The 14,593-nt window shown below is 45.4% G+C and overlaps 1 protein-coding gene across 1 annotated transcript in view; it reads right to left on the reverse strand.

The window, feature by feature from the left end:
- The window catches only part of DIMT1 (DIM1 rRNA methyltransferase and ribosome maturation factor), a 177,820-nt gene that overhangs the window by 115,964 nt on the left and 47,263 nt on the right, over window positions 1–14,593 (reverse strand). Inside the window, exon 3 of the mRNA XM_086960681.1 lies at window positions 6,082–6,168. Coding sequence (XP_086816807.1) covers window positions 6,082–6,168 — 87 coding nt within the window. The remainder of the gene's footprint in view (window positions 1–6,081; window positions 6,169–14,593) is intronic.

The following is a 14,593-nucleotide window of genomic DNA, read 5'->3' on the forward strand; positions in this document are numbered from 1 at the left end:
AACTCATTTAACCAAGCAGGAATGCGCTGCACTGTAGAGTAGGTGGCGTGGTCAGGTGTTTGGAACCACGTATTCAGCGTTTGCCAGGGTGCTGATATGGGTGAGAGCGGGGGTCCCATTCCAGGCAACGAACCAGCTAGTGGACCCTGAGGGTCGATATGTGGTGGTGGAGGGGAGGCTCTATGGCCGGGATGTGGTCTTATGTAGTATATACGCCCCTAACGCTGACCAGGCCAATTTTTTCGACAGCCTAACAGGTTCGCTGGCATACTTTCTAGCGGGTCCTATCATCCTGGGTGGTGACTTCAACTCGATCATTGATGTGGCGCTCGATAGGTCACATCCACCATTGGCTGACTCCCCAGTGCGCAGGCTAGCTACACACAGGAAAGATTGGCAGGAGAGGTGGGGCCTCGTAGATGTGTGGAGGGAGCAGCATCCTGATGTTAGGGACTATTCCTTTTTCTCAGCTTTACATGCGTTACATGTTAGAATAGACTCCGTCCTCTGTGGTGGCCCCCTGGCTGCCATGATAACACATACGGAGTACCTAGCCAGGACCATTTCGGATCATAATCCCTTGCTAGTGGCAGTGCAGGGGCAACAGGCGAGATCTGCGGTCCCAACATGGAGGCTGCGACCTGATACATTAGAGGACCTGGTGTTCAGTGACACGGTCCTACAGGGCATAGAACACTACTTTGATGAGAATGAAGGTTCAGCTTCCACAAGATCGATAGAATGGGATGCGATGAAGGTGGTAGTGAGAGGCGTATGTATGGGTAGGTTTTCGAATGCAAGGACGTCGGTTTTGGCAGATCTGGAGAAGGCGGAATGTGTGTTGAGTGGTCTAGAGCAGCGTAGACCTGAGCAACCGGATTTACAGGAGCAGTTACTAGAAGCGAAGGAAGTGGTAGCAACAGAAACAGAGCGGCTGCAATGCTATGACTACAAGCTATATACCACCAAGGTTCATGCAGAGGGGGATAAGGTGGGAACGCTACCTGCCAAGCTTGCCAATCCAGAACTTAGAGGTTTCCAGATTATGAGCATTAGAAGAGAGACAGGGGAAATAGTCTACTCACAGACGGCGGTCCTGGCGCACTTTCAGTCGTATTACACGAGTCTGTATGAGAGTCAGCTGGGGGTAGAGGTCTCTGCGATAGGCGAATACCTGGAGTCTGTTCATCTCCCAGTGCTGGATGGCGAAGCCGCGAAGGACCTATGCAGCCCCATAACACTGGCAGAGATCCGGGTGGCCATTAAGCAGATGGCTAGAAATAAAACGCCGGGTGTAGACGGCCTTCCGATTGAATTTTACTTGAAATATATTGATATATTAGCACCTAGGCTACTGGCGGTGAACTCGGAAGCCTTGACACGGGGGCATCAGCCCAAATCAATGAGGGAAGCGCTAGTGGTGCCGCTACTGAAACCTGGTAGGGAAGCTACAAATGTGACATCATATAGGCCCTTATCTCTGCTAACGGTGGATTATAAGATCTTGAGCCGTATTTTAGCTACTAGATTACTACCGCACATGACCATGCTGATACACGGGGACCAGGCGGGGTTTATTCCTACTAGGAACACATCCATGAACGTTCGCCGATTGGTCCGAATATTAGACAGCGTCGTGGACCCGGATCAAAAACCAGCAGTATTATCGGTTGACATCGAAAAAGCTTTCAATAGTCTTGAGTGGAAGTATTTAGATGAGGTATTGGTGAAGTTCGGCTTAGGGGACGGGTTTGGATGATAGACGAGGGTTCTCTATTCCTCTGCTACTGCAAGAGTACGATTGGGGTCAGTTATATCCTCCGATTACCCGGTGCGTAGAGGGACGAGGCAGGGTTGCTCGCTGTCTCCCCTGCTGTTCGCTTTAGCGATGGAACCACTGGCAGCGAAGGCGAGGTCAGGTGCATTGTACAATGGTGTTAGACATGGTGAGGAATCGCATTACATATCACTGGATGCAGAGGATCTGTTGCTGTACCTGGAAGATACGGAGCAGGCTCTGGAAGGAGCTGTAGAGATGCCATCCAGCTTCGGCCGGCTGTCTGGCCTTAATGCAAACTGGAACAAAACCTGTGTTTTCCCGTTACGGGCGGACACGCCGTATCCCCCTCTTGAGGTGGAGGTGGTGTGGGAGTCCACATGCTTCACCTATCTGGGTGTCCGTGTTTATCACGGGGCCGAGGATCTGCTGGAGGGAAATATAGGGCGCTGCATAAGAGCATTGAAGGGATGTATGTCCTTTTGGGCCTCTTAATCGGTATTGGGCCGGGTATCACTGGTGAAGATGGTGGCTCTGCCAAGGTTGCTTTATTACTTCCGTACCCTACCGATATGGATCCCTCAGTGGATCTTCAAAGACTTGAAGACGATGATTACCGGCTTCCTTTGGGGAAACGGTCGACGGAGGGTGGCGCTGAATACTCTGCTCAGACCCAAACTGGGGGGTCCCGATTTTGAATTATATTACCTAGCGGTTCAACTGCAGATATTAACGCAAAATATTGCCAGAGAATTTAGAGGCCCGGACCAAGACCGGGGGTCCGGTTTCCAGCGACACATCTTGTCTTACATAATCATGCAACAGAAATTAGATCTGAGGGATCTCACCATGGAGGAAAAAACCCTTCGGTTGTGCTGGCACAGAAGTCTGAGGAGAGCGAAGACAGCCCAACTGTATGCACCGGAGATCCCGCTGGGGATGCTGACGGCGCTGCCCCATGGGGGCGACTGGTCCCCGCTGTCGGAATGGGAAGAGTTGGGCCTACAGATGGTGGGGGACTTATATTTAGATGGGAAACTGGTCCCATTTCGGACGTTGCAGGAGCAGTTTGGTCTCCCAGATGGGAGCTATCTCTTGAATGCAGCAGTGGTAGCGGCGATGCAGAAGCACTGGAAGGGAGGGCTAGTGGAACCGGACACGACCATGGCCTGCCAATATGTGGTGATGGCTGCGGCACCTTTAAGGCGGCGACCTGCCTCCACTCTGGAATGTTACACGAGGGACTAGAGCCACTACATGCGCTGAAGACGAAATGGGAAGACAGCATAGGTAGACCCATACCAGAAACAGTCTGGGGTCGTATTATGAAACGGACGTGGTAGGGTACCAGGAATGCCCGCTTCCAGCAGGTGCACTTCTTCATATTACATAGGGCCTACCTAACCCCGGGGAGGATCAAGCGATACTCTAGGGTGCAGGATGCAGTGTGCCCAAGGTGCTTAGCACCAGAGGTTGAGCTGGACCACTTGGTGTGGGGATGCCAAAAGTTGGGGACATATTGGCCTGAAGTAGGAGAACTTTTGAACGCGGTTACTGACAGGGAGGTGGAGTTTGACATGGCGGCATGCCTGCTGCTTTGGTTCCCCCACACAACAAAGACGAAAATCACAAGCAAATTTATTGACCTAGGGCTCATCTTAGCTCAGAGAGAGATTACCTGGCACTGGAAATCCAAGGAGGGCCCGTCAGTGAGGAGATGGATGAATGAGTTGTTGAAATGGTCCAGGTGCGAAAGCGGGATTAGAATGCGACAGGCTGCCAGAACTGACAATGATAAGAGTCTGGAGATGGCGAAGGCTTGGGAACTGATAGTGCAAGCGTTACGAAACTACATGGTAGAGGATGAAGAATAGGTACACTCGGAGGCAGGGGTTCCATGAGGCTTGAAGAAACAAATGCAACACCCGACAAGTGGCGTACTATTCCATCAGACCACACGATTATGCCCACATCAGTAGCAGTTTGGGGGGGGGGGGGGGGGGGGGGGGGGGGAAGGTTGGTGGGGTGTTATTAGGTACCATCGTCCTATCAAGAAGGATGCCTGCGGTTAGGATATATAGTTGGTTCCTACAGAAGTGGGATAACCGGGCGGTATACTGTGGGCTCCCGTGGTGTCGTTATTGATAGACCCTGGGGATGGCAGCCACGGCAGGGTAGTAGCATGGACATGTTGAAGCGGCATTGGGGATACTGGCATTGCCCCCATAGGAAGACTAGCTGTATTTGATGATGACTAGGGGGAGGGAGTTTGATAGGTAGAAAAAGCAGATACTGAATTGTGTTGCTAACCAGACACCTCAGTGAGGTGATCGTTGTGACATTTTCTTTGCAGGGACGAATTGGTGCGCCGCCCGGCCTCCGGGATATGGGCAGAATGGCTGTGTATGACTTTATTGCTATTCCTATGCTTTGGAGTGTCATGAGTGTAATGGTTGACCCACTCCGAGGTCTTGTTTATAATTCTGCAATAAAAACAAATTTAAAAAAAAAAAAAATGTGGGAGATTACAGAGTCAGCAGAGGTTGTTGCAAAAAATACAACTCATTCTGCAACACTGGATGTATTTAGTAACAAATGTGTATGATCATTTAACAGTAACTAACAGCTTAGAAGAGCATTACTTAAACGGCAACACTTTATTTATGGAATTATCAGAGACCCAAGAGAGGAAAAAGTAGTTAATTTCTCATATTGTTCCTGTTGCGCCGTTGACAACCCTGTGCCAAAGTGACTAGTGCACTAACGTAAAGCTAACAACCAGCCTTTACTTGCTTGCATTGATGTTATAGGATAGTCAGCTTTGTGTACACCTACTTAATGAAGATGCGGCTGCCTGTCTACAAGAAAACAGTCCATTATTTTGGGACCTTACCTGCATTTTCTGCCAGCCAATTATGTATAGCAAGGCCAGAGCATGAGTATAAATGCAGTAAATTCAGGACAAGTGGTAGACTGTGTTGGGGAACGCCAAAGAGGATTGCCGAGGGACCATGGCAACTGACTGACTACTTTGCAGTACTGAGTTCCTACGAGCAAGTTAGAAGCCTTGGTGGTGATGGCGAGCAGCTTTTCCTGCTCAGAGGTTACTAATGAAGCTTCTATCCACATGACATGCCAAGACAAACTTCTTTTCCTCTGATGCAAGCATATCCCCTAAGAGGCAAAGTGTGGTTATTCAAGATGACTTATATGAAACAACAAGAGAGTAAGGGTATAATTAAGACCACTCTTTTACCCCTTCCGAAATGTATAATAATCAACAGAAGAGTGTCAAAGTAAATTAAATAACAAAGAGCAAGACACAAATCCAATTGGTGTAAATAGACAGGAAGGAAATTGCCACCATCTAGAAAAACAGAAATTAAGTAAGAAATAAGGTGCATGTGCTCAGTGAAGAAAAAGAATCCTCAGGCACCGACTGTGGAGGTCGGTAGCCATCTTTGTTTTCTTGTCACTCCAGTAAGGACTTGTTGGTTCAAACGAACTCAACCAATCACTAGTCCTTTAATTTGCACTGTTTTTACTAGAGTTAGAGCTACCCTCTTAATAAAATTATTGTGTGATGAGTAGCCCACGCTCTTTTTAAAGCACTTCTTTATCACCACTTTGTTTTTCCAACCTTTTTTGGACCCAATGAAGACAATTGGCTACCGACCTCCACAGTCGGTGCCTGAGGGTTCTTTTTCTTCACTGAGCACATGCACCTTATTTCTTTACTTAATTTCTGTTTTTCTAGACTGTGGCAATTTCCTTCCTGTCTATTGACACCAATTGGTTTTGTGTCTTGCTCTTTGTTATTTAATTTACTTTGACACTCTTCTGTTGATTATTATATATTCAAGATGACTGACACTCCAATCACCGAATGCTTGGGCTGAACCAAAAATGCAATTGACACAGCAAGCATATGGTGGATAACTCAAACCCCTTCGCTAACTGTTGCAGCGGCCTCAACAAAAATATGAATTTAAAAATGAAACAGATTGGAAATTCTCTGTAATTTTCATAAGACAGGTGCAATTTGTTGTCCTTATGCATTAATAATAGCATGGACAAAAGTACAATCAAATACTGAATAGCAAACCTACTATTTTTTGGGTGCACTACTGTTGCGCTCGTCATATTTAAGCATTCCATAGGGTAGCCATAAATTCACACCAACAATAGATAATCATCCAGAAATGACAGAGTCCAGTGTACAGAAACCCAGGAACAAACTACTTTTATTGCTTATATAGAGCTGCATGCTGCAAACTACAATAAACATTTACTTCCCAGCTTACCTTTTTAGCTTTTTCTAACAACTTCACAGTCATGTTACCAGTTCCAGGGCCAACTTCAAGTACAACGTCTGTTGGTCTCAATGCAGCCTAAACAGTAAAATCAGTACGTTATGAAATCGGTTTCAGGTCATATTCGGTCTTGAAAAATAAACCAATATGTGCAAGTTTATATTTCCAAATAAAAGAACAAAGTATGAAGCCTTTCTAGGTGGCCATCACGGTGGCACAAAGGGTAGGAACCTTTAAATATATAAACCCCTTTTTGAGAGCTCTCATAAATGGTGAAATGTCGGACAAGGTTTTACAGAAGCTGTTTTTAAAGATAATTTTATAATATTGTCATGATCAGAATAACTTGCTGGCCACCCCTTCTTTTCAATGGCAACATAGGCTACAATAAAAACAAAAATAATTGGTCATGTTAATAAACCTCCTGTACTCTGCAGGCATATAAACAATTTGCTGATAAACTGGCAGTTTTTAAAGAATTTTAAGGCAATGTCACAATATTTCTGATAATGAGAGAAGAACGTTTTAGACACCTTAATCCCATCTCATGGCCTTTACAGACTCCCTTTTCTTCAAGCCTTAAAACTTACCAGCCCATTAATTCGTTTAGTTTTCTTGACATTTTTGTAGGTTGGATGTAGGTGAATGCTATACTGCTTATTGGTGTTAGATCATCACTGTAACACTGATCTGATCATTTGTTTTACGTCATTCATTCATTTACATTTATTTCATGCTGAATAAATCCCTCATCTTCCTTTTAAGTTTCGATGATTGTGTTATTAGATTTTTCAACATACATAACTTAAGTGGGCATACCCACTGTGGTAGAAACGAACAATACCCGCCTCCCATCGTCGAAGACCACCCCTTCCCCCCACACACACACTCCATCTACAGCAAACTGCGGGCCATTCTTTGTCTAAGGAGTGTAATGCCACCTATATAAGAGAAGTAGAGAGGTTAATTTTCTTACAGGAGAGTTTTGGAAAATGTATGTATCTATTTTTATTTGAATTAAGGGAAGACAAAATGAAGTAGAGCAACAGTGAACAGGGAAACAGCCCATCTCTCAGGAATTTGACAACGAGAAATGTAGTGATGTGGAGATAAGAATAATGAATACACACAATCTCTATAGGCCTTTTATAATGAGTTATCAAACATAGGTAATCGGATGAGAAATTATTGACAATGATTAAATGACAATCATTTTGGTAATGCTATTCAAACACCCTACGCGGGAATTAGGTCAGAACTTAAATTCATTGTTGCCCTGGTGGTCGAAAATATCACACCATGTAAAACTGGGGTAAGGAAAAATGATGTAATAAGGGAGTAATATAATATGATACACTCCTGAATTATTCTGTTGGAAACAGACCCTGGAAAAGAAGCCAAATGTCTAAAGGTATCTATCCCCCTTATAAAAACATACCATACTTATTTCCTAAAGGGGCATGAGGTAGGAATAGGTGTGCAATAGGATAAAACGTATGATAACATGTTATCATATATTATGGGCAAAATTTCAATGTATTGATCAGAAAATTGTACACGATTTGAGCAATGTGTTGCCTGTGAGGAAATGTTCAAGGTGGAAAGGGTAGTGTCAAAGTAGGTAGTGCCTTTATAAGTGCATAGATGTGTGATAAGAAGTAAATAAGTAAATGAGAAATTGTAATTTTAGGTTAACAGGCGTTTACAGAAATGTAGCTGTTGTATGCTCCAACAATATTTTGGTTTGATTTTAGCTACATAAAGCTATTGTAGTAAAATGTCCTGAAGAAGGTAGCATGAAAAAAAGGAAACCACAAATACTGCATTAACAGTTTTTGTGTATAATATTTAATTGATGAATGTTGTGTATTGATTTTAATGTCATGAAAAGACTTTCAATTGTGACCATTTTAAAATTGTGGATAATAATACAAATTTCAAAGTGTAGGCACATTTATTATAATGAGAAGAATAGATAAAAGTGTATTTTTCTAAAGAATTTATGTAAATTGCTTATGTAGTACACAACATATAAGGTACAAAACGTAGGGAATACCGACTACCTGATGTGGGTCTAGAACAATATTAGAATATTTTCTCTCGTGCACCGGTGAGGGGGAATCTATCTTGTTGTATATTCAATGAGATTCTGCACATATCAACTCCATACATGCTAGCATCTACAGTAAGAATAAATTATTTGTTTAAACAGAAGGGCTTCAACATAGGTGTCTCCAGAATATGCCGTTTTTCTAGATAAAACAAATTCCAAATTTTAACTTTTCAATTCCCTCAAGGGCTCAATTTTGGTGGAAACATTTCTAATGAATTTGCCAGAATATTCATACAATCCCATGAATGAGAGGGGTTATTCTCTACTTTTTATGGTGCAGGAGCATTGATGATACAATAGATGTATTGGGCACAACACGATTATCAGACAAATAATGGCCTAAATAATCCAACGAATTACTGAACAATTTGCATTTGGAGCCCTTGAGAGTCAGACCATGTTTTTCCAGCTTTCTACATACTAATACGTTCCAAATGTTCTTGTACATCATTTGAAAATATCAAAATATCATTTTAGAAACACTTCTCAAAATTGTCCACATCCTTGAAAATATGGAATATAGCCCTTTGCAACACTGATACCTCAGAAGATAATCCAAACACAGGGCTGTAGAATTCCTGTAGGGTGACTCCCAGGATATATTGTTTGGGTTCAAGGACAACACGTTTTCATGTTTATTTCGTCATTGTGATATGTAGGCACAACCCCCAGCAGTACAAATCCATTGGCTGCCTGTTTACAGTAACACATCATGGATCAGGGAAGGTCATTATCTGCAGTTAAGGTAATCTTTGCTTCAGTATGTTCATGCAGTTCGAACTTGTATTTATGGTTTATTAATGCAACACCTAGATTATTAGGACAAGCGCACCAAGTAAAGGCTGTTAGCTCTGACTGCACTGCTGACAGGGGTTCCAGTATAATAATGTGTATGCACATTTGCAAAGTTTATACTCTTCGTATAATGCTTCCAGAATGCTCTCCGATTAGATGCAAATATTTGCAGAAGCTTGAAAGCAATACTGATGAGTCTTAGCTTTAAAAATAAAATGTTCACAAACAAATGCAAGTAGAAACAAGCATTTGCAATGCAACAGGTCTCGCATTTGGGAAAGCTAGAGCTGTTGCTGTTAAAAATGGCAATGTTTTTATTTGTGTTTTTGTATGTAGTTGAGTGATGATATCTGCATAGCGCTATTGCCATTCGTATGACCTCGGGGCACCGCTGGAGAACCAGAACATGGGAAGTTGGTTATGAGGGAGGGGAGACAAGATAAGTATGCCGTTTGTGGAAAAAAGGAACAAGAATGGAATTATATGCTGCTGCAGCCACAACATTTTAAACAGCATTATGTATTTCTCAAACAAGACTCGGAATCCACAACCTACTGCAGAATCTCAGATTACAACAAACACATCGTAGCTTAAACGAAAGTTAACAAAAAAGCCTGACAGATGGTGCTGGGCACTGGAATGGTTCGATCCGTTACTGTACAGCTGCTGATTGTTAAATTCAAGTACTAAACCGGCACTAGTGAGGTTCATCTTTTCCACAGCCAGTAATTTCTGTCAAAGAGCTCTCCCCACCCCCTGGACCTTTTATGTGAAAGAAAAAGGAGTGCAAATGGCGTCCCAGTTAAAACGGAAGGGAGCGGAGATCACAGGGAGCTCAGGAGAACAAAAGGGAGGAAGGGGTGGGTGCATGGTGGCAGGGTGACTGGCACAGGAGCTGCGGGTGGTTGGCTGTCTGGGAATGGGCTGGGGTGGGTGCATGGCAGCAGGGTGACTTTGGCACGGGAGCTGTGGTGGTTGGGCGTCTGCGGAGGGGTTGGGGTGGGTGCATGGTGGAATGGTGTCTGGGTAGATATAGAAGACTCAAGTACCTCTAATCACAGTCTCACATTCTACAGGAAGCCCCATTATTTTGTCAGGTCATTGCATTCGCCAAATGCTGACGAGGCGGTGCGAACGAAACGCCATAAACATACATACCTGTGATGTCGTCCCAGACTGAGATGCTTGCTAGACTGAGCCCTCAATATTCCCAGTTTCAAGGCGTAGCCGCACTCTCCTCCACGCACACCAGGCACAAAGCGTAAGCTTTTTAGCTCTGACTCACTGTGCAATGAATACCTGTCAGAGCGAGAGGAGGGGCGCCAGGGTTAGCGGCAGCTCCTGGCTTGGGACACCTGGGTTGTCCGGGTACACCGGGGGTGAGAATAGAGAGTATCTTGCCTTGCAGGATGGGGTGATGCATGCAAAGTAACATTCTATGCCTCAAAAATCAAAAGCAGGCTGTAAATTACTGTACTGTGGTACCACGAGCAAATTGCAACTTCCGCTGTTAAGATATTAAAGACCGAGTGAGATGTTATGCATATGGCATCAGTCTACAATCACATGTGACATCACATGCAGGGCAAACCCTTGATCCTGGGATGTTTCATAATATTGTCGAGAGATTGTTTGAAAGAACCATTTCCATCAAAGTGCGTCCACTGCGTCTCGCTGATAAGCCCCACCAAAGACTGCTGACTTTGGTGCTGGAGACCAGGGTTTGAGCCTCGGGGTCGCGTCCACATCCCGGGGATTCTGGGCAAATCACTTAATCTCCCCCTGCCTGAATATGTAACGTAAATACAGTGCTCATGTAAAGCGCTCCACCTTCGGGTTGGGTTCGCGCTATATAAATATGCAACCAAAAAAAGTGACTGATTCTAGAACATTTCGAAAGAAGTTTGCCTTTGCCAACACAGACACTCTAGTGGGATAACGTAAATGAATCGCCTCTTTAAAGTTACTTCATAACGAATTTGGCCTGTGCCCGTTACAAATATGAGTCTCTCAAGGGGCTGTGAAAGGCAGATTGACAGAAGAAACATGTTTTCGACTCTCCGCTAAGGGTTACTGTATCATTAAGGTTTATTGGTATTATTGGTTAATTAACTAATAGACACAATTTCAAGATAAGTCACTAAAACATGGTGTTAATAATGAATTTATTAATTTCCTAAATATTATGTTAATTCACTCACGCATGAATCTAAGTTGCAGACTGGCCGCAATTCCCTCAAGCAATAATATTTTCAAAAATATATAGTGCTTGCGGTCCCGAAAATGAAAGCGGACTGCGCTCCCTTAGTGCGTGCGGATGGTAGCAGACAGTAGAACAAGTGGCGCGCATGTCACGCCTGTGTGGGCACAATCATAGCTCCTCCCACGGCCTATTGGTGTCGATTACGCGCTTGGTGCACGTAATAGACACCAATAGGCCATGGGAGGAGCTATGCGCGTGCTTTGGGCCAATTGCGTGCAGTCTTTTACAATAAGACGCACGCAAAGGCCAATGGGGGAGCTGAAAAGGAAACGCACATGCACAAGTGTGTGCGATTCCTAGGTCAGCTCACAATCCCTGTTTTTTTATTACAATAGCTCACGCGACTTGCGTAAGCACTGCTATGCAGTGCACCGCAGGTCGCGAGACCTAAAAAACGCTTTAGCTAAACTATTGTGACATTTTAGGTATTGCTTTGAAGCATCTTCTAGTAAAATGTGTTGATGCATGCGAGTATTCCCAAACAATATTCATAATGGAAAATCAGTGCAGCCAGTTTTAACAAGATTACAGGAAACGAACAACATTCATCGGCAAAACCAATAGGTCATAGCTGGTCAGCCTTTTGGTTTTGTCAATGCATGTCTTGTTTTGGGATGATTTTGGTAAAACTTTATTGATGTGGGAGCTGCCAGGCCCTCACCATTATAACAAATATTTCCAAAACTGAATAATATTTTTGGGTCCTACAATGTGACATATGTGCCTTGAGAAAGAGCAGAATGAGGTCATTTACAATGGTGCCAGCCTATAGATTCAGAGACAGAATTTTAATAAAATCAAAAGGTCTTGGTTAAGAGGCAGGGCTTAGCGGCAAACCATCATGACAGCAACCTAGGGCTGCTCGGTGACCCTCCAGTCCTACCGCATTAATCCGATACAACTATCCGGCCAAAAGGTGCAGAATCAACAACGGGAGCACAAGCGGCACCGTCTGGAACTTCCTCAAGCAAAATTGGTGACAGTGGGCAGGAGCTGTGCCACTCAACGACCCCGGGCCTATAGCTGGAGGAGACGGGGCCTCGATTGGTGAAGTGGCCGGCCGGGGAGACAAGGTTGTGGGCGTGACCCCCTCCTCCACCCTCGGGGTACGTCAAAATAATATCACAGGGCTCTGAAGTTGTCTGTGAAACCTCCCCCCCCCCCAACGTCTGTGAGGAAAATCAATCGGAGCGTTAGCTGGGGTACTGCGGCACCCAAGTGGGTGGGGCCGCGACAGCCCCGGAACACATACACTCATGCTGAGGCCCAGGTCGGCTGCCGGAGGTGAGCGAAGAGACCCCGCGACCCGCCCGATACGGCCTTGTTGCTGTTGGGGCCGCGAGACTCGTTTGATGCTGCACAACGTTGACGTTACAGAGAAGACCTGCTTTGCCCTCGCAGACACCGGAGCGGGCTGAATAGTGCGTGCGAGTGACTGCCCCCGCCTTAAATCAGCATCCTCCACCTCAGTATGTGATAGGCCCTGCACTAGGCAGACAACCTCAGGAAGACCTTGCCAAAAGACAACTCCACCTTGCATTGCATCTGGGGATCCAATCCAGGGCACTAAGGGGGACTCGCCATGTCCGGCGCCAAGGGCTTCAGGGTGTCTCAACAAAGTAGACTTGATCGATTTACCAGCCCGAAGGCGGACCTTACTGAGAAGAAGGGTACCAGCGACAAATCGCAAGGTGGAGCTGAGCAGGACCCCACGAGCCTACGATGAAGGACTTAATGGCAGCTATCATAGGCATCCGCACGTGTATTGACACTCTCTCCTCGGAGGTGACGCTGATCAGAGCAGATCCCACAAAATACAGAGAGAAGGTCAAGCAATTGGAAATTACCACCAACAGCTTTGCGGAGGACACCTCACAACTCCAAACGGACATCGGATAGCTTCAATCATTTCGCAAATACACGGAGGACAATCTGGATGATTATGAGGGACGCCTGAGATGCAATAACATCCGCGTTCTTGGCATGCCAGAGAAATCGGAAGGGCCAGCTGCTGACCTATTCATTGAGGAACTGATCTCAACGTAGTTACAACCAAAGGGCCTTTCTAAACTGTTCGTCCAATACTGGCCCGGCTGCTCAATTACAGAGACAGAGACACAATCCTCCAGGCGGCAAGGGTTGCTCCTCTAGTCCAAGTGGCTAACTCGGAGATCCCCTTCTTCCCCGACTTTACCCGCCCGGTGCAGATGCGGCGACGCTCCTTCCTTGATGTCATGCGAAGGTTAAGAGAAAAAGGTCTCAAGTACTTCCCAGTGCGCCTACGAGTTGAACTTGATGGTAAAACTCGCTTCTTTGACCTTCCAGAAGTGGCATCTGACTGGCTGTACAGCCTTAGACCCTCGCCGGAATGGGACTCCACCAACCAGTGAATCCAGCGGGGCTCTATTGCGAAAGGGCCTTCACTGCTTCAAAACGCTTTGCTTCATCCACTGTAGAACTCTGAGCCATTGATGCCCGGCCCAAGCTGATATTTAACTTTGCACTGATGCCCTGGGAACTCTGCCATCTGGAGACCTGAATATCGGACATGTCCTGCATCAATAGTCTGTGGTGGTAGGCGGGGGCGATACGGTTCTGAAGCCTCCTCCGTGTGTGTTTTTTCTGTTCAGTAGAATAGTTGGGCGACAGGCACTCTGCATTTAAATAATATAGGTAGTTATAAGCCTGGAGTGCAGGGGAGCAGGGTGGGGAGTGGTTGGGAGGGACTGTTACTCTTTTTGCATGTTGTTTTGTTGTATTATCTCAACGGTACAATGTATACATGTGACCCCATTAGGGGGGGGATCTGCCTAGCTTAAAATGGGAATGCAGTACAACAGGGAATTCAAACTCTTAAGTTGGAATGTTAACGGGTTGGGGGACAAGATCAAGAGGAGTGTTGTGTTGCAGTATATCAGAAGACAATCGCCAGGCATTGTTTTATTCCAGGAAACACACCTCGTTGACAACTCATGTAAGGCAATGCACAGGTGGGGAAACTCGATGGTGGCGCATGCGGGCTTCACCTCTAGCTCCTGGTGAGTAGGTATTATGCAGAAAAAACAGTTTCCTTTCTCGCTCACCTCTACGTATGTAGATGACCGAGGTAGAAATGTTGGAATTACGGGCTCTTGGGAGGGCAGACCCATCACCTTTATGTCAATATACGCACCTCCCAGGATGCAGGACACAACATTCACTGACTTGAGTGCTATACTCCTGACATTGCCTGACAGACACCTTGTGCTCGGAGGCGATTTTAATTCTATTGTCTCCTGCGCTTTAGACAGACACCCACCCCCATACAACCCCTCAAGCGTTTTCCAGTTTTC

Source organism: Lissotriton vulgaris, chromosome 3_1 (assembly GCF_964263255.1).
Source record: "Lissotriton vulgaris chromosome 3_1, aLisVul1.2, whole genome shotgun sequence".
NCBI lineage: Eukaryota > Metazoa > Chordata > Amphibia > Caudata > Salamandridae > Lissotriton > Lissotriton vulgaris.